General features: G+C 38.7%; 1 protein-coding gene across 6 annotated transcripts in view; it reads right to left on the bottom strand.

The window, feature by feature from the left end:
* TBC1D23 (TBC1 domain family member 23) overlaps window positions 1-19957 on the bottom strand; it is a 38277-nt gene extending 18320 nt beyond the window's left edge. For 3 of the 6 annotated variants that reach the window (XM_086617046.1, XM_086617055.1, XM_086617066.1), the window contains exons 1-8: window positions 19849-19935; window positions 11593-11704; window positions 11262-11367; window positions 8279-8483; window positions 3526-3649; window positions 1789-1913; window positions 1632-1675; window positions 588-691 (exon numbers count right to left, since the gene is read on the bottom strand). In XM_086617046.1, coding sequence (XP_086473172.1) covers window positions 588-691; window positions 1632-1675; window positions 1789-1913; window positions 3526-3649; window positions 8279-8483; window positions 11262-11367; window positions 11593-11704; window positions 19849-19889 — 861 coding nt within the window. In that variant the 5' untranslated portion in view covers window positions 19890-19935. Of the gene's footprint in view, window positions 1-587; window positions 692-1631; window positions 1676-1788; window positions 1914-3525; window positions 3650-8278; window positions 8484-11261; window positions 11368-11592; window positions 11705-19762; window positions 19772-19848 lie in introns of all 6 variants that reach the window. The other 3 variants (XM_086617038.1, XM_086617059.1, XM_086617075.1) reach the window with 2 other exon arrangements.
* Between the last annotated feature and the right edge of the window lie 746 nt (window positions 19958-20703).

Raw genomic sequence — 20703 nt, 5'->3', positions numbered from 1 at the left:
GCCAACATGATAAATACCTCTGGGTTTTGGTTTTTTGTTTTTGTGTGGGTTTTTTGTTGTTGTTTCTGGCCCTCCCCCAAAAAAATCTCACCTGTCTACACACATCAGAGAAAAGTACATAGAAGCCAAAGGCAATGACTATCAATTACTTTTATTTCATTAATTCACTGAAGTCAGTTATCTTGAGTAAGGGAGAACCGCAAGAACAGTGCAGGTGATGACAGCTCTGTCTCTAGTACGTGACTTTTTCCTCTTTGCTGTTGCAAGTACACTAGGATTGCTGTGCAGTCTACTACAACACAATTGCGTCAGTATGGCATTTTTTGCTTCATCAGTTCTTACAAGAATCTGGTTTGGAAAACAAGGTCATCAGTCATGAAGTGAGAATATTACAAGGAAGCTTCTCTCTAACATGTTTCACTTAACCTTCTCATCTTTCAAAGATCCCAAGACTAAACACTACCAGAGTAACGACATGAAAAATCTGCTAAAAAAAAAAAATCACAATGAAATATTCCAAGTTACTGTCAGCAGGAGCTTAAACAGTCACCATAAACAAGAGAATTTCAAAATTACTTCATTATTACCTTCCTGAAAGATGCTGGAGTTTTGCTACAGTAGTATTGTGCCAAAGAGAAGAGATCTTCTATATCCTCTAAATCGAGATTGGCTGGTGAAGTTTCTAAGAATTCTGAGATACGCAAACGACATTAGTGCATCATCATTTCAGACACAGAAAATCACCACCGTACATCTTTTCACATCAGAAAATAACTTATTTTTAATAAGACACAACACAGTTGAGTTTATTGATTAAACATAAATGTCAATTCACTCTCCAGGTGGAAAGAGAAGATACAGAAAATACTTATCTATACGAAACCTGTGCTATTTACTAAAAGTTCAAACCTTCTATGCAAATTATTTTTTTACAACACTCTTACCTCTGTATAGTATTACAACTGAAAGCTAAAACTAAGTCAGTTGCCTTTTCTGAAGAGCCTGACCAAGAGAATCCTCTAAAACAGGATACTCAACCAGTAGTACTATTGTATGTCCAGGATGGTACAAGGGGGTACTTCTGCAGAATATACTAAAGACGCAAAATTCCAAGCACCCTCATTTTTAAATAGGAGATTATTAATTATATTGTATTATGCCATGTAAAAAAAAAAAGTGAATACAGGTGAAATAGGCTCACAAAAAATTTACTGTAATTTCTATAAAAGCAGAAGAGGGTAAGATAAGAACAATAAATTTGGTTCAAATCAAGTGCACAAAGATAATGATCTGGAAAATGAAACAAGTGCAGTAGACTTAAACAGGATTTGAAAGCTGCTGCTTTGGTCTTAGAAACACAGTTTTTGTTTCAAATACTCCAAACTGAAGTATAAAACTAGGTGTGGGAGTGCTAAAAGGAAACACAATAAAAGAATGTTAAGAATGGGGCAAACATCACGCAGCAAAAGAATAGTAAGAAAGGAATTAGTGAGTGAGGGGAGTCATTGATGAGAAAAATCACAGGGAAATAACAAAACAATTCAGTTATTTAGTAATTCAAAATAACAATCAATGAGGATTATACCAGATGGTAAGTATTTCACTAGCAGCTATGTAAGAGAAGTACTTACTTATCATTTCTTCTTTATCTGATTCTTGTGCTAAGATAACGTCTCTGAAAACAGTAAAGTCACAGGCATAGATTAGGTCAGTAAAGCCAAAATGAAACAAATGCAGATTAAAACTGTGTCAACAAGGAATGTCCCAAAGAATTAACTACAAACTTACTTTGCATTGACAAGGATGATTAACATTAAGAAATAAATAAAGAATGGATCTGCTTGTTGTAGATAGCCATCCCATATTGCCTGAGTGACTTGAGCTGAACAGTAACATGAGAAGAGGCTTCCAAGCTAAAAGTTTGGAAAACAGCGTGAGAAAAAGCAATAACCAGGAACAATCTTATCGGGACAACATTTTGTAATAGAGATACAAGATATCTGAAAGAAAACAAACCCAACAAAATTATATTAAAACATACATTTGCACTATGTATTGAAGCATGGTTCTACCCTCAAAAACAATTTTCATGGAAACAGTGCAGTAATGCTACAGATTCCCTGTGAATAAATAGGCCTAGTGTGAAGGCAAACTCAGCTGTACGTCGTCAGCCTTACAAGCTCCACCAGAGATAACACAATCAGGCTGGAATACTATTTATCTCACAGCCACAGCTAAATACCCATTATACCAACAAGACAATAATAGGAAAACATATTTACTCAAGTAGCTTAGCAAATAGGTCTTTGAAAGGATCCTGTAAACAACATTCTTTTTATTTTTCACAGTAGAACCACGCTAATTAAACACGGTTGCACATTAGTTTGGCAATGTCACTTACTTAAATGTTACGTTATGATGCTTTATGGCTGAGTAATCAAACATTTGCAAGCAACAAAAAATTTTCATTACCATTTAACAAACTGCTTGCCTGATCCCATTTAAAAACACATCCTCTCTGATATGTAAAGTTCAAATTGGATAAAAGAAAACGTAGGAGCTTCTTGTCATACATGCCAGGTAACATTTGCAATGACACCCAACTCAACTGCATATCAGCAGGCTTCACTGAGGTCTCACCGAGCTTGCTGATGCATGTAAATTTGGTACCAGAGCGACCACTTTCGAAAGCTCAGTATCTGTTTTTTAAACGCTACCATGGAATAGTTCAACACTTCCTGGCATGCTTTCATAACACAAGGTAATAAGATCGATCCAACTGAGTCAAATGCAACTGAAGACAAAATGTCCCTGAACAACGAGGCAATGACAGGTGTCAATATTGCTTATGTATTTCTACTCATTAGGAATACCTCTATGTAGACTAGGTCTTTTGACAGATGAAACAAGGAATTTTAATTTAATCTCATAATGTAAATTAAGGTTTAAGATTTTTTTCTAAGATTATACACCAGAAAGCATGACATTGAGAACCAGCAGCTACAGTAGCTCATTTCCCTACCTCCTTTCAAAGGGAAGGTGAGGAGGAAATTACCAATTATTGAGATTATTGTAAAATACATGTGACTACATTCTAAAAGGCATAGCAGCATATGAGGTAGACAAATCTATCTGATTTTAAAATTATTAGTAATTTGACTTTAAAAGACCCGTTAGGCTGACGTTTATCCATATCTACAACCATATAGCTGCCCACTATAAAAACTAACATCATGTCTTATTTTTTGAGGACGTCAGTTGCTCTCATTCTGACTTACTCCAAGTAGCTCCTAACATCAGTGGCTCAATTAACATCCAGTACAATGAAAATATGACACTAACAAGACCTCATACCTTATGTTAAGCAACCAATGACAAAAAGCCCACACTATATTAAAACATGCAACTTATTTCAATATACACAATTCTAATCTCTTGTACTACTTTTCGATAAACTGGCAACATGTACTTAAATCTTAACAGAAATTTATTTTTCATTATGTTTCCCTACTTTCACTTTATTACCCAGTTGAGTGCATATGAGTCAGGAGTCATCTTCTTAGTATCAAGAAAGGAGCAGAGTTCAGGCTCGTGGTACTGAAGAAGCAGTCTAAATAGATGAAATGGTCTTCCTTTCATAAAACAATCCCTAAAAAGTAGCAGTGAAAAGAACCATAAACCTCCCTGTAGTGTTGCAGTTGTCAGACTTACAGAAGCAGTTCTTTAATGGTTGTGATTATCTAATTTCCTATATCGTTCTTCTAATTCACAGGGACCGATCATGAAGTCAACTTGACTCCAGAGCTAAAAAAAAAAAACCCAGACAACAAAAAACCCACAAACACTGAAAATCTCACTAGATTAAAAAGGCAGGATAAAGAACGAAATACTGCCAATACTCGATAGAGTATATAATACAGAAGTATTCAAAATAGATTTAAATACCAAGACAAGGCTAGCATGGTATCAACATTGTTAACTAAAAATAGAATTAAAAAAATAAGTCATTCTATTATGGCAGCCAAAGGAAATTTAAAATATGCTTATTTCACACACAGAATCATACAATGGTTAGGGTTGGAAGGGACCTCAAAGATCATCTAGTTCCAACCCCCCTGCCATGGGCAGGGAAACCCTCCACTATACCAGGTTGCTCAAAGCCTCATCCAACCTGGCCTTGAACACTTCCAGGGATGGGGCATCCACAACTTCTCTGGGCAACCTGTTCCAGTGCCTCACCACCCTCAGAGTGAAGAATTTCTTCCTTATATCTAATCTAAATCCGCCCTCTTTCAATTTAAAGCCATTGCCCCTTGTCCTATCACTACACGCCCTTGTAAAAAGTCCCTCTCCAGCTTTCCTGTAGGCTCCCTTTAACAATTAAATAATAACATGAATAACAATTAAATGTCAATTCATCAAGCAGGAAATAAAGGAGTATTTAAAATGAAGAAATAGTTGTTTAAAGACATTAAGAACAAATCTCAAGTGTTTAAAAACTTAAGTAAACTCGTGTGAAGCGACATACAGATCTGCAAACACAATTATCAGCCTAATATTCTTCAACAAGTGTATGTCTATGGTGGTAAAATCGAAAACCAAAACAAAAATCTTTAAAAAGAATCCTTCCATGTTTCTACTGACAGTGGCACAACCTTGTTTACACATTTTTCTTAACTGTTTTGCTCAGTAATTTTTTTACTTCTGGTACCTATCATAGTAATCAACCCTTAATAAATATCCGGTTTAAAAAAAAAACAACCACCCAAACAAAAACCAACCAACACCAACACCCAAACCCCCCACTTATTAAGAACTGTGAATTCCTGTACTTATCTATCACTTCCTAGGCTAGAAGCCCCACGGAGGCAGGAGGCTCAGCCATTGGAAAGAATGGTAAGAAACAAAAGCAAAGCAAAAACAATTGAAAAAAAAAAAGGTTTAGCTAAACAGAAATAAATTGTCCTGGAAACTAATCTACATTTTACTTTAGGATAGGGTTGTTTGTTGTTACTGTTTGTTTGTTGTTTTTTTTTTAAACAAAAAAAGGAAACTATTATCTATCCTCTGTTAGAAGTAAAGTTGATGTAATTAATGCACTTTCCTCACAGGGTCCCTGGGATGAGACACACTTCCATTATCCACTTCAAGCTTTTCAATTAGTTTACTATCTTACAAGCGCTCAAACAAATCATTGTTTACACAATTGCATATCTGAGATGGCGTTCTCTTTTACTTACGGCCCAAACAAAGAGCAATGACCTGGGACTTCCATGTCAACTGTTTAATTTTGTATAGTTCAGAAAACTCATCATTCCAGAGGACAGGCAGAGAGAAAAGAAAGACAGGTATCCACAGCATAGTTTATACCAAAAGCTTTGAGAATAACCGTGTTTCCAAGGTAAAAATAGCAAAACCTCCTACATCTAAAACAGCCTAATATGTGGGTTTTTTCCCTTATTCTTCCTTTGGCTTGCTAGAGACGCTGTTTCAAAAAAAAATTCCAAGATATGGTATGGAACAACACAATCTGTTGTACATTTCCCTCACCTAATGTCAATACCTTCTCAGAATAAATTCCCAATAAATATTTCATCACAGTTATAAAACATTAGAAAATGTGAATAAAAAGTTTATGATTTAAAAATCAATAGCAAAAAGTTAGAAATGAAACTTTTATCAAATAGAAATGATGGTTCAGTAGTCAAACATCAAATCAAGACCAAACTGACCTAAGAACAGACTTGCAAGTCTACTATAAATTGCCTTTCTATGCCTTCCATTCTCTCATTAAAAAAACAAAACAAAACAAACCACAAAAAACCAAACCAAAACGCAACTAAACCAAAAAACCACACACACCAAAAATCTATCTACATGTCACTGAGACAACGCCTCGGTTCTTAAAGAGAAACTCAAACACTTGATGCTCTGAAAGCCTTCCATGGCTGGAAGTAAATGAATTACAAGGCCATAATGACACTATCCTCAAACAGTTCACAGAGCCCAACAATATTTTAAACCAGAAACAGACATGAGCTGAGTCAAGGGACAGTAATGAGAAACATTTCCTGCCACAACACCAAATGTGTCATTTTCATATTATGGGCACATATCCAGTAGCTAGGCCAGAATCTCCTCTCCTCGAAATCAGACTAAGGTCTTTAAATACAGACTATCCACTTATTATTTCATAGAATCATAGAATGGTTTGAGTTGGAAGAGACCTTAAAGATCATCTAGTTCCAACCCCTCTGCCATGGGCAGGGAAACCTTCCACTACACCAGGTTGCCCAAAGCCTCATTCAACCTGGCCTTGAACACTTCCAGGGATGGGGCAGCAACAACTTCCCTGGGTAACCTGTTCCAGTGCCTCACCACCCTCAGAGGGAAGAATTTCTTCCTTAGATGCAATCTAAATCTCCCCTTTCAGTTTCAATCCATTGCCCCTTGTCCTATCACTACACGCCCTTGTAAAAAAATCCCTCTCCAGCTTTCCTGTAGGCCCCCTTTAGGTACTGGAAAGCTGCTATAAGATCACCCCGGAGCCTTCTCTTCTCCAGGCTGAACAGCCCCAACTCTCTCAGCCTGTCTTCATAGCAGAGGTGCTCCAGCCCTCGGATCATCTTTGTGGCCCTCCTCTGGACCCGATCCAGCAGCTCCATGTCCTTCTTGTGTTGGGGACCCCAGAGTTGAACACAGTATTCCAGGTGGGGTCTCACAAGAGCAGAGTTAAGGGGCAGAATCACCTCCCTCAACCTGCTGGCCACGCTCCTTCTGATACAGCCCAGGACACAGTTGGCTTTCTGGGCTGCCAGCGCACATTGCCAGCTCATGTTGAGCTTCTCATCCACCAGCACTCTCAAGTCCTTTTCCTCAGGGCTGCTCTCAATCCATTCTCCGCCCAGCCTGTACTTGTGCTTGGGATTGCCCTGACCCACGTGCAGGACCTTGCACTTGGCCTTGTTGAACTTCATGAGGTTCGCACGGGCCCACCTCTCAAGCCTGTCTAGGTCAGGTCCCTCTGGATGGCATCCCTTCCCTCCAGTGTGTCCACAACACCACACAGCTTGGTGTCATCTGCCAACTTGCTGAGGGTGCACTCGATCCCACCCTCCATGTCACCAAAGATGTTAAATAGCACTGGCCCCAGTACTGACCCCTGAGGAACACCACTTGTCTCTGGCGTCCACTTGGACATTGAGCTGTTGACCACAACTCTTTGAGCGCGACCATCCAGCCAATTCCTTATCCAGAGTAGTCCATCTGTCCAATCCATGCCTCTCCAATTTAGAGAGGATGTCATGTGGGACAGTATCAAATGCTTTGCACAAGTCCAGGCAGACAATGTCAGTTGCTCTTCCCCTATTGATCAACGCTGTAACCCCATCATAGAAGGCCACCAAATTTGTCAGGCACAATTTGGCCTTAGTGAAGCCATGCTGGCTGTCACCAACACCTCCTTATTTTCTATGTGCCTTAGCATAGTCGCCAGGAGGATCTGTCCCATGATCTTGCCGGGCACAGAGGTGAGACTGACCGGCCTGTAGTTCCCTGGGTCGTCTTTTTTTTTTTTCTCCTTCCCTTTTTAAAAACGGAGGCTATGTTTCCCCTTTTCCAGTCAGAAACCTTTTCAAAAGGTCTTAATCAGAAGACCCTGTAGCCTCACTGGAGCATCATGGTGCTACTCCAACATAAATAAAAAATTAGTTTAGTGAGAGCCCCTGTATGACAGCATGAAAAGCTCCACTTTCATATTTTCTATTAAAAAAAATAATAATCTAACAACTTAAAAAAACCACCGAACATTTCAGTCTCAACACAGCATCACACAAGGAAAATATCAACTACTTCTGAAGATACTTGGAGACTTTAATTAGTACTTATGAAGTACTTCGAAGTGATAGGGATAAAAGCATTTTTGATATAAAAAATGCTAGGAAAGTAAAGAAAAAATGCTTTCACATAACATACGTGAACTAGATAGTTCCTAAACAAATATTTTTGATATTGTATGAAATGAGAGTTGTTTTTTAAAGGACATATCAGGTCCACATCAGTCACATGCTAACTCCTTACATCTTTAACCAACTCAGTCATCTCCTGGACTTCAAATCAACAGGTATTGAAAGATGGTTCAATTCACTATCATATGAAGGAATCTGATAACTTTGCTACTAACAGTGCTACTCTAACCAAAATCAACTTGCACATCCTTTCAGAAAATACTTTTAATGCCAATAAAAACAGCACACAGGTAAAATAAAGAAAGTTTTACCTTGGAATGAATTTATTCATGATAGCGTAAAAGCAGTTGTACAAATCACTGCGTGGCAAACGAAGGTGCACCAGAGGTCTGAGCAGATGTATCCAGCCAAGGCAGGAACTGTATTTAACATTGCGTGATTTACAATAAAAAGTAATAACAGACTCAATATCCAGAAGTAATACTGACTTCTCCTCTTCTGGCACTGACAACTGGTCTGAAACAGGCACAGCAACATAAACTGTATTAACGGCCTTTCGAAGAAGCTGAATGAGATTATTTCACAACACAATTGCACAAACAGGGACTACTAGGAAAAAAGAAAAAGCAACAAAAATAGACAAACAAAACCTAGCAGCTTGGATTGAATGCTTCCAGAAAGGCATCCAAAAAGGCATCAAATTCCAAGTGATTTTATAACCCCAGTAGGATAAGGCATTTAAATACAATTTCTATATCGCAACAACAGGATTAAAGAAGTTTGGGTTTTCTAGGATGTATATGAAACAGGTAGATTGTTTTAATGCACAGAATGCCCCTCTTCTATTCCTATTTGACGTGCTCAGCACATAACTTATGCTCAACTCTCAACAAATTCATTTGAATTACAACACAGACCAACCCACAACGCATACCTCCCATTCCTCAAAAGCCCACTGATATGCAAATTTCTGCAAATCAGTAGTTCGAAATCATCTGGGCTTAGAATTAAATTTTAGTAGTAGCACATCATTTTTTTATCTCTACTTCAAAGTAATTTTCCTACCAATAGTTTAAATTTGAGGTTGTTAGGTTAACTATAACAAGAGAAATTATTTGATTTCTTACAACTACACCTGACTTTTAAATTTGACTTGGCACCAACTCTAATCAGAAGATACACTAACTATGAACATTCAGTCTTTTTTATAATGTAGTACATTGTTTCTAGTTGTTACAAATGTAGTAAGGTACTGAGAAGTAAAGATGTCCCCTATTTAATGACAGACTAATTCTAAATCTATGATTGATACTGTTGCATTTGGATGAAAATAGATATAAAAACTTGGTACAAAACCAGTTCTGTAATTAAGGTAGCAAGCTAAATGCTTCTTAAACACTGTCATTATTGAGTTGGATACATACACAAAGTTTAGGTTTTCATTGCTTCCAAAGCATTTTTCCCCACATTAAAAAGGCTGACACTTCAGAAACAGTACTGGCGTCCACCTCACTTGAGGCAATGAATCTATGACATACTGAAATACGTCAATACCATAATTCACATTATGATTTCCTCCATGTGATGAAACAACTACTTTGCTTACTTACAGTTAACTATATCAAAACTTAGTTAACTATATCAATGTTTATCATACAGATTGTAGTGAAATAAGTGTAAGTTAATACAATTTTCAGTTTAATATTAAACTGAAATTAATTAATTTTATTTATAAAAAATCTAACAATACACTTATGAATCATATATTTCAGATGGAAATTGCTTTTAGTCAACTTAGATTATGTTAATTTTACTATAATCGTACGGACTTACAGTAAAAAATGGAATAACCCTGTTATGTCCCAGATGAGGGGAAGAGATGCCTACACACTACATTAATGCACTGGCATTAAATTTCTAGCAAACACTTTTCCCCCTCGATTGCAAGATGCCTACGAGTCTCGTTACTGTTAATAAAAGTTTTTATTACTGAAGTCTTTAATACTTTCCCAAAGCCAGTCAATATTTGGCATTTCATTTCCTCTACCTCTCAGGAAAATAAAATAGTACATGAAACTCAAATGCCACCTGAAGATTTACTTTATATTTGGCTACTACTTGCTTTGCTGAAACAATGAAATAGAGATTTAAACCAATTCAAAGTTGAAATCTGTATATAATCTTCATTCTGAACTAACACATTTATTACTTCAATCAGTTTAATACTGTTACATATTGCAAAATATTTCCAATAAAGACAAAAGGAAAACTAACAGACATTAGAGTGCTTAATTTTGTATGTTATCAATACTAATTGGGATGTTTTGCCATCTTCCAGAAAAGTCACTGTGATTAAATAACACAGTGGATTTTTTTTTTTCCCCCCTTTCCTTTACAGGACAGAGAGAGAAGGAAAAAAAGCCCTATTGGGCTCCAGAGCTAGAAAACACAGAACTGCATTTTAAAAGCAGTAGGTAGGTACATATATAGCATGCATGACCGCAGGCATGCAACAATTCTGTTTCCTGCTTTAACTTTCAATTGTGCAAGAAAAAATTAAAGCACAACAAGATAATAAAATAGAAGATTACCTTACTGATGCCATAAGAAGCAGTATCCTAATTTATGAGTCAGCATTGACTCCATCACCTGATCATTGATACTAACGCTGTTGCATCGTGTCAGGGATTTGGCCATTCTTGTGATGAGTTGCCAAACAGATCTTGTGGCAGCTCCCGACAGACATACTGGAATACTATTTCCAATGTCCTAGCACCATCTTGCTTTCAAAACACAACTTTTCATTTTTGCTGAAAAAACTCTTAAAAAAATACCTTTCCAAAAAATAGTCTTAAAAGTCCAAAATGTTTAATCTTCCTTCACAGGTTTATATGCATTTTGGTGCTACACCAGCTTTTCAGATTAAGTACCAGTCATTAGACAATTAAAAACTTGAATGACACTACAGAAAGAGTGTCTGGTTTAAAAGATGGAGCTTGGAAAACAATTTTCATTTCTTTCAACTCCTGGAGCTTTCTTCCCATCTGCTCTGATCATGCAAACTATCACTTACAAGCCAATACTTTAAAACTTCCATGATATCATCCATCTCAGAGTCTGAGTACAGATAAGATACTACTGGTTTCTAACGAGTTCTTTCTGATTTTCTATGCCCTCTCATCTTCCTCCGTAACGTAAACATCGGTTAGGTTATTTAATTGAAATAACAAAGCCCTAAGACAACTGGGAGTACCCATGTTTTCACACAGGTGATCTAAACGTAATTGAACTTACCAACTAGCTCTTGGCAATCCTTATGAATTGTACTCTGTTCTGGTAGGTCTAAAGAGCCATCCCAGGATGCTAGGCTGTCCCCCTTTCCTACAACATTAAGTGCAATCTGAAAACAAAACCAGAAAACCCTCTGAATATTTTAGTATCTTTTTGTAATTAAGCAAATGTTGAAGTAAATGAAAAGAAATATCCTAAAACTGAATCAACATACATGCATATTAAAATTCCAGTGTACATCTCTTCTGTATAGATACCTAGTAATTAAATCACTTACCTCAAATCAAACACAACTTAAAGTATTTCCTGCTTCTTGATTTAAGCTCATATTTACCTTCCAGACTTTGGCCCTCAGATCAGCAGGCAATTGCCTTCCTTGAATGATGTTTCTCACAGTTTCAAGATCACAGCCTCCTTCTTCTAGAGCGTCTGCAAGATCGTTTTCCCTATAATAATGATACATAATGCGTTTATTAAAAATTAATTATAAAATATTTTTCAATGTTTATCTATTAAATAGATGTAGACTGGATGCTACTATCAGGCAAAACCCACGCATATGTAAAGATATATTAGAAGACAATTTGCCAATTACTGAATATAAATATTTGCAAAATGTTTTTTATTCCTTTATTTTTAAGGCTACTTGTTAATCTTCTAATTCCATACAATTTACATATGAGAAAAAAATATGTTCAGAGCATTTTTTATTTGCTTTCATGAAGTGGCAATGTTGCAAAATGTATTATAAAAACACAAATTTAGTTGTTCTTTACAACTTCACAGACCCACGGCAAATTTTCACACATACACGCTGCATTAAAAGCAAACACTATCGCTAAATTAGACAGCAGAGTTCTTTTAAGTAAAACATTACACAACCTAGAAAACAGAAAACTTATTTCGAAGGTTTAGAATGGTCAGCTTTTAACCATATCTTTCCCCGAAATGGGAAAGGACCTTTTAGTCAAACTCAAGTTTACTTAGCTATGACGTTCTAGTACCATAAGCATAGACATGTGCACAAGACTGAATTAAAACATACAAAAACATTAATGATAGTGTAGAAAGTAGAAAAACACCAAAATTCTCAAGACAGTCAAACCGTAATGATACTTTAAGTTGCCACAGTAAGACAACAAAAGTGCGTAGGCGTTACAGGTAAGAAGGTACACGTTCAGAAATGACTACTTTACAATCTCTGTGATAACTTCTGCAGATTGTTTCAAAGGCTCCATGCTGTCAATGACAGAATCACATCTGATGATTTCGGGAATTTCCATATTATGTAGCACAGCAGTGGCAAAACAGCAGTTTCACTGGAAAAGCAGCAGTGGCAGTGACACATAGGTCCCGTAGGCAAAACCTCTCCCTTACTGTGTCCTCTTAACTGTTCTCCACTAGCTCTGACATGCCTTATGAAAAGCTTTGCTTCATATTCCTGAGGAGTTGGACACACAGCTGGGAGTTTATAGCCAGAGCAAAACACAGAATGTGATTGTTTATTCAGATCCATGCTGATCTGAAGTATGAAGATGCAGTCCTGGTGAACACCACATGTATTTACACATGCGTAATAACAGATGTTAAAGTGCTATCGGTACAGTTCTCAAAACGATCCACGTTACATACTACAGAGTCAATTCCAAACACCCATGGAAAAAGAACGTCAGCTGCCAAGCTCTGTCTGCTTCTTTAATTTGCATATATCCAAACTAACTCCCTGAGATAAAGCTTCTCAGGTTTGGTCTTCTGAAAGCTTAACGCGCAAATCTCTGATTTTCTACATATCACCCTTTTTGATAAACCGATTAAAATCTCAATCCTGTAACGATGTATGCCTATACTTAAAAACAAGCAATGAGCTAGCCTTACTTAAGACTTCCCAAAGTATTTATAAGTTTGCAGAGTAAGCATTTTCCTTACATTCTATCAGCCAGTTATTTTCCCAGTACTTTTTGGTCGCACTTTAAATCGTATTTCAAATACATACTGGGTCACAACCAATACTCTGTTTTCTTCAAGTAATTTTGCAAATTTGGATGAAAGTAGTACAGTTACAAAGAGATTCACTTGCCTGGTTTTCTTGTATTTTTGGTATTGATAAAAAGAATTCCCAAAGCCCACTTATTGTAGAACTACAGGCTGCACAGGTGAATATCCCTTTTCTGAAACAGAAATGGGAGCGGAAAAAAGACACAAGTTCACTTGCACATCTGTCACCTATCCCGTTGTCCGATTATGTACATAACATTCTATGCTGGAAAAATTAAATCACCAAATCAATTCACACTAAATAAAAATCAAGTGTTTTCAGGACATTTACACAAAGAGACCTAACACTCAGCAGAGCTGCATGAACTCTGGAATGATCTAACTTCAACAGAAGCCAACACCAAACATCAGCTGAAGAGAGCTAGATGTGCTTAGATACATCGCAGGTTTCTGTGCACACCACGTATGACAGACCAGAGAGGAACAGCTAGGCCTAGAATTATATCACACAAAATACGCCCAGTTGCTACAGATATTATCCAAGTATTAAAACAGGCACATGGAAATGAATGCAACAGCTGCATGCATGCTGTGTCTCAGGTGGAAAGGTCTTAAACTGCAATACTGAAATTTGGGGTTTATGTCCTTCAAAGAATATTATTCGGGGGGGCGAGGGAGAAGTAATTTAATATATGTGAAACAACACTTAAAACCACACTGACACAAATTACAAAAAACCACACCTGGCAACGAATGTTTCACAGATCCATGCATACTTATTCTACCAGTTACTCATACCTAATGAGTATTAAAGTTTAAAACGCTGTGCATGGTTTAACATCAAGACCAACTTCAACACATTATCTGCAAATGTGTGCTTCCTCTCACAATCTTCTTCGTAAGCACTGTCATCTGCACCACGCACACTGTGAAGATGACAGGCAGATGCCAGCTTTACAACTTCACTTCAAAAAGTAAGAATATGATACGCCCTTCTCCCACACGAAAAGATGTGATGCATTTACTGCACTGAGTTAAATGATATATTGGGGGGAGAGGGGGGGAAATTGTGTTATTCTATTTATGATTTAATTAGCTATTCTTTTTCTCCTTCAACTCTCAAGACCGTTTGCAGGCTAGAAGTGAGGACTTCTCAAAGATTAAGAAAAATTATTTTCTAATAAATATTCTGTTCACACTAACTTGCAAAGTACCACGAAAGTGATTTTGATACTCCAACACATGTCCACTGGCCGTGTTTTATCTCATTTCAGTCTGTGCTAAAATGCTCCAGCAAACCGTCAGCAATCTGGATCCTTGTCTTTCATAAGTGAGGATTGGCTAGGAAGTATTCTGTCCATATGGCCAACTATTACACTCACTTTGGAAAAAATGCAGCACTTTTCTTTACAGGCAAGCTCCTCCAGACCTGAACGTCCTTCTTCCTGCTCCACTGCCTAATTCTAGATGCTATTCTAAATTTTGGTTAGATGAGTACGATTCCAGCCTATATTCAAGCCATGGCCTGAAAAATTAATTCCCACAAGACACACTGTTTAAGTGTCATAACGTACAATATTGCTATTGGGGTATCTGGAGTGAACTTCCATACTTACAGAAGGATCTCTGAAATTTGTGCCAGTCCAGTGATATATTATAATCAACAGGTAACAATCTTCACAGATATTCAACATGATTTTTTTTTAAGCCAAAACAATTAAGACGTGAGAGTGACCTGGAAGCCAATAAAAAAACTGACCTACTTTTGGGACTCCAGCTTCACCTTTTTTTTTTTTTTTAAAAGTACTATTTATCTTATTTATATATGACTGAGGTAGTTGGTAATCACCACGTATAAATACTAAGAGACTATGAAACTGTGGGCATGTAAACAGCAGGGAAAATAGTAAGAAGTGTTTTGATAAACTACAAATACAAAGGAAAAGATGCATAGTATTCAGAAAACTATAATCAATCAGTAGATGACAATGCCTAGAATGTATCTGCTAAAGTCATTACATCTGCTCATTTGTTATTAGGAAAAACAGACTCCTTTGAACTGCTTCTTCCAAGTCAAAGCGTGTTTTTTGGAAAAAATGCTTGAACAGCTTAAAGCTTTAGTTTGTGATAGGCACACTTCTAATACTAACTTATTATTTTCACAGTCCAACAGGTATCTTCTACACGTATGAAATTCATTATCTAAAAAGCACTTATCGGTCCAAACCATATACACTGAATCTTTTACCATATACACTGAATCTTTTACCATATACACTGAATCTACTACTGTTCAGTGGCCGAAAAGAGGGTTAAAACTCATACTCCCACTTAGATATACTGCTTATCAAACTGCTTTCCACATTCTGACCACTGATCTGATGTCGGTGTCATGACAGAAAAGCTTCTTTGATTCTTTCCTCCAACACTCCTCAAGCGACACACTCATCGTAGCTGCTCACGTAGCAGGTCACCACCACTTTCGGTGTAAGAAGTGGTATTTCTTAAACATTGTCACACATTATTCCTGTTTTCCCTGAATCAGAAGCAACGCTGCTACCAGCCGAACTCTTGCCAAGAGCATCATCAGTTTTCGTTTCTACAAAGTTGTTGTCTCCTAGGACATCAAACACATCCAGTCTGCAAGTTTTCATGTGTTTCTGATAATTGTAGCACGTGAAGAGAAACACAGGCACATACATCACAATGCTGCCATCAGCATTATGAGGGCCACCTGTACCTATGCATGTTGGTGCCAGATTGGACTGATTTATTCAAATATATTTTCATTATTTTTGTTACTAAGAAGGTAGAACTAAACCACATTTTAAGCAGAGAACTTTACTTGAAAAAGCTCACAATAGCTTACAGGTTGTAACAGGCAGTAATCACAAACAAGCTTTACTTAAGAGAAAACTGGGTGAGTGATTAGTGCAGATCAACATTTCCAAAGTCAACAGCCAATATCACTTTATTTTTATAGTCATCATTCTGCCTTCCCACAGCAAAGAACATAGCTTCCCACCACAGAAAACTATCTATATAAAACATTCTTGCCTCTCCCCTGAAATATGCTTTATATAATCTAGTAGGAACTCTGGTTCCTACTTTTAATTTGGGATTCTCCTCACTATCAGAAAAAAGGCTCAACAGGAGCTATATTAGATCAAAAATAACGAGGAGTGTTTGTTCTCTCTTGAAAACAATCAAACAAAAATCAATCCCTCACATTTACTTCAAAATGTCCATTGTAGTCAGAACACCATTGGATATTCTTCTTTTCCAATGGAATTTTGGCAAAAACCCATTAATTCCCTGACATTTTTATCTCTATTTATTCCTCAAGTGTGCTAATTTCACATTAAACTGCAAAGGATTTTTTTGTTCATATTCTTTCAGAAGAAATATCATGGCTCCAAGCACTAATAAGCCTGATTCTGAGCACGGAAAAAAAATATATATACTAGTTTGTCACCCTGTTGTCTGAAAGAGTTGGAGTGTATTTTGGGACTCATAAGATGAATGATTCCAATGCAAAGTTAAATGCACAGGAAGAATTCCATCTGTGGTTAAAGTTATATTTAGTTAGTTCAGGTCTTAACTTTCAAAGCATAGATCTTAAAACAAAGACACTACTTGATCAAGTTCCCTGACGCCTGAGTATGAAACATCTGCAAAACAGTTTCAGAAATTAATTCATAACTGTTTATATCTTTATCTGTTTGAGAACTTGAACAAGAAAAATTAAGTCCAAATCATTTACTTCCTTGATAAATGAGGAAAGAAAAACTGTAACTTCAAATTACAAACATTTTAACTAAGAACAGTCCACCTGGTTTGTGTCTAAACACTCTATTGACTAAAATTACAGTTAAAATAATCAAATGAGTAGACAAAAAAAGAAATTAAGATTTTACAGCACAGCTTGAAAGCAGCCTGCCCCCTTTGTGTTTCATAGTATTCTCAGCTTTGGACGCAGATATATCTTCCAGCATCAAATATTATATGGCTGGCAATTTCTCAAATTATTTTTTTGAGAATATGCCAAATAGCTAAAAAGAAGTATTTAATAAACAGGGTCTGACAGGTGTTTTTTTTTTTTCATTTTTAAATCAAAACTGTTTATAAACTTCCTGTATTTACTGAAGAAAAAGCTGACAATCTAATCTTCGATAACTCTATGGAGTAAGCTGAAGGATGTGTTTGGGTTTTTTTTTTAAATTGTATTGAACTGTAGTGAATTTCCCTGGTTTTTGTTAAACAAAACACCAAGCAGTCAGTATGGATGTTGAGTGTTTCAACTTATCATTAGTTTGTGCCCCCTCAAATCACTTACACTGCCCGTCAAGGTGCCACAGGAAAAATAAAAAGGGCATTCTATGTCAATAAGCATGTCTAGATTCTACATACTCCAAGTGCTGTCACAGTCTCTGAACACAAAATTACGTAAACCTTTGAATCCCCCTAAGGAACCGAACAGAGGACAAGGAATTAGCACTGCTGGTTTTGTTCCCAACACAGTTCAGGTACACATCATTTTATGTTTTGGCTGTGTTTTTTAAAACACAAAATGTTATTGCACAATCGTATATACTTCAAGACTATGATAATGTAATAATTTAAACCAAAAAGCGCATTCAAAAGAGACATATTAGACTTAGAAAAACTGTAACTGTTCTACAGCATTCAGATATATACAACAGTTTAAATCAATAAATGAAAAAAGTTATTTCACTGAAACTCCCTTTAAAAAACAAAACAAAACACCTAACGAAAAAAATCAGAACACAACAACAAAGCCAAAGAGACATGAAATTTCTAAACAAGCCACAAGGAATACAGCTTTACATTATTCACACGTTACAGCTCTGTAGCACAGTAGCAGGATGCATTCTGGCACATTAATGTAGCGTAAACCTTTTGAACCATTCCAATGAAGACTTACAAAACCTCTTCTAGCAAATGCCTTCGAGTTTGCCTTTTCTAGCAGTACCAGCATACCAAATTTACTACAGTTACACTTTGAAGCTGCCAGTCAGAACAGCAACAATGCAGGCTGCGCCTTGAAATACGTCTGGAAACCTTTACTTGTGCCTCGTTCTTAACCAGGAATTTTAGCAGTTTGTTGTGATCTGTGAGACTGTAATATTCTTTTTCATTACTAGTGTTGAAAGGTCTGAAGTATTTTTTCAGAGATATTTCAACATGGCTCTTATTCAATGTCCAGGGTTATATTTCAAACTGTCAAGACTGCACCGTCAATGAGTCTGTTGTTAAATTTGTAACTGTATGTCAAAAGTCAGGTCTGTATTTAGAACTAATGTTTATGCAAAACCGTACTTCTAGAAAATGCTTCATAAATTTTGAAGCTATAACTAAAAGCAAAAAAACCTACATCAATTCATTTTTATTTGCTTGGAAACGATACTTTTTTATCCAAGAGCTGTATTTGTAGAACAAATCTAGACAAAGAACAGATACAAGCTACACCTGCACGTGTGTCAATTCTGGCTTCTTTAGAGTCATGTAACTACGGGCAAAGAAGGCTGAGAAAAGTTAGCAAGAAACTTTGAATCTTCCACACAAAATAAAACCCAGAAGCAAAAACATCAGATTGGAAACAATCATAAAAAGCAGATCTGCAAGGTAATTGTTTTAAAAGTGTATACGTGGAAAGGTCAAAAAGCAATGCCGTGGCACAGAAAGGAAAAACATGCCATGCAGAAACGGAAAGAGAAAAACAAAGTGAAGATGCACAAGAACAGAGATGTGAGGTGCAGCAAAAACAGCTTCAGTGTTTAAACACAACGTTTATTTAAGGCTCCGCAATCTTAAGTGAATACACAGGCAACAAATACTAAAATCGCATCACCGCTACCATCAAAATGGTCCTACACACGCTCCACAAGCAGCCTCTATTCTTGTCCTCGAGGTCCAGCGTAAAATCCACTACAAGTAATAGCTGCACAGGAGGAGGATGGTGAGCAAAATCACTCTGAAAACAAGACCTATTGCTGTCACCTGTGCTTGAGCAGGCACACGGAGAAAGGAAAAGCTGAACCAAACAAAGCAACTCCAGTCCGGGCAGGCATGTGGGTGCAGGCATCGAGCAGTTCCTACCGCACACTAAAGCTGTCATTTTAAACCGGAGCAACCGCCTCGCTCCAGGCTGGGGACGGCCAGAGGCCGCGTCGTCTCGCTCTTGCTTTGACGACGGCGCTTCCTCTGTCGGGACCCGGGACCCGCCGAGCGCGCGGGGGCGTCTGCCCCGGGCTCCCACCGCGCCGGGGCCTGCTGGGCCCAGCGGGCGGGGGGCGCCCCCGCCCCGGGCAGCTCCCGCAGCCACTCTGCCCCACCGAGCGCTCGGCAGCGGCGGGGCCACAGCCGCCGCCGCCGCCCGACGGGCAGCCGCGGCCCCACGCTCGCACCCCAACTGCGGCGGGTCCCGGCGGGGGGAAACGGCGACGTGCCGGGGGGGGGGAGAGGGGGCTGCGGCCCCTCCCGCCTACCAACCCCTCCTCTCCTCCCACTCGGCCCCGCTGCGCGGAGGAGGAAAGGAAGCGGGAAGAAGGGCACCGACACCCCCGTAACTCACCAGCTGCTCGACGGCGGCGGCCCCTCTTCCCCTTCCGCCATAGCTGTTGACGTGCCCTGCCGCTCAGGCCGTAAAGCGCAGTCGAGTGGCGGGTCTTTCCCCCCCACACTCTTCCTTCCCACTCCCCGGCTCCCGGCCCCGCCTCCTCCGTGCTGTCGTGAAGTGAGGGCGACAGCCGTAAAGGGTGGAAGTCTGGCACGGGAGGAGGGCGGTGCCTCCATGAGGGGAAGAGGGTGGGGCTGGAGCGAAGGGCGCCGGCCTAGCCCAGTGAGCGGGTCGCCAGCGGCGGCTGTGGAGAGGCTGCGCTTACGAGGCGCTCCCCGGGAGGGGCGGAAGCCCCCCTCCCGCAGCCGGGCCGGCGCCGGGGTTCCCCCACCCCGAGCGGGAGTTTCGCGGCGGGGGGAGGCGCTGAGGGGGCTCTGGCGGGAAGCGGGCTGCTGCTGCGGTCTGTGCTCAGCTCCCGCCGCCTCTCTGCTGTGTCGGCTTGGATAGTGAGGGACGGCCTTACCGCCAGCTCGGCCACCAGCAGCTGCGGGTGCCTTCCTCCGGAACGCTCAGGAATCGGTTTCCCTCGCAGGGGAACCATTCTGTGAAAAATGTGAATATTTTCGGTTTTCATAAAGGTGAACTGCCTTGTATATATATATACTTGCTATGTATATCATTTGGTTATGAAATGACTTCCCTTGCAGTCGGTATTGTGCCAGTCTACGTTCCACGAATCACAGAAAATTCACGAGCTTTACACAGAACTGCGTTCCCAAGGGCTAAAAATCACCTGGTAATTAATATTCATTAGCAGTCCTGGGCAGAGCAACACTAAAGCTCTCGATAACGCGCGTTCCTTACCCATCT

This window comes from Tauraco erythrolophus, chromosome 1, assembly GCF_009769465.1.
Source record: "Tauraco erythrolophus isolate bTauEry1 chromosome 1, bTauEry1.pri, whole genome shotgun sequence".
Taxonomy (NCBI): Eukaryota; Metazoa; Chordata; class Aves; order Musophagiformes; family Musophagidae; genus Tauraco; species Tauraco erythrolophus.
The sequence above is the reverse complement of the archived record's forward strand: the minus strand, read 5'-3'. Positions and strand labels throughout refer to the sequence as shown.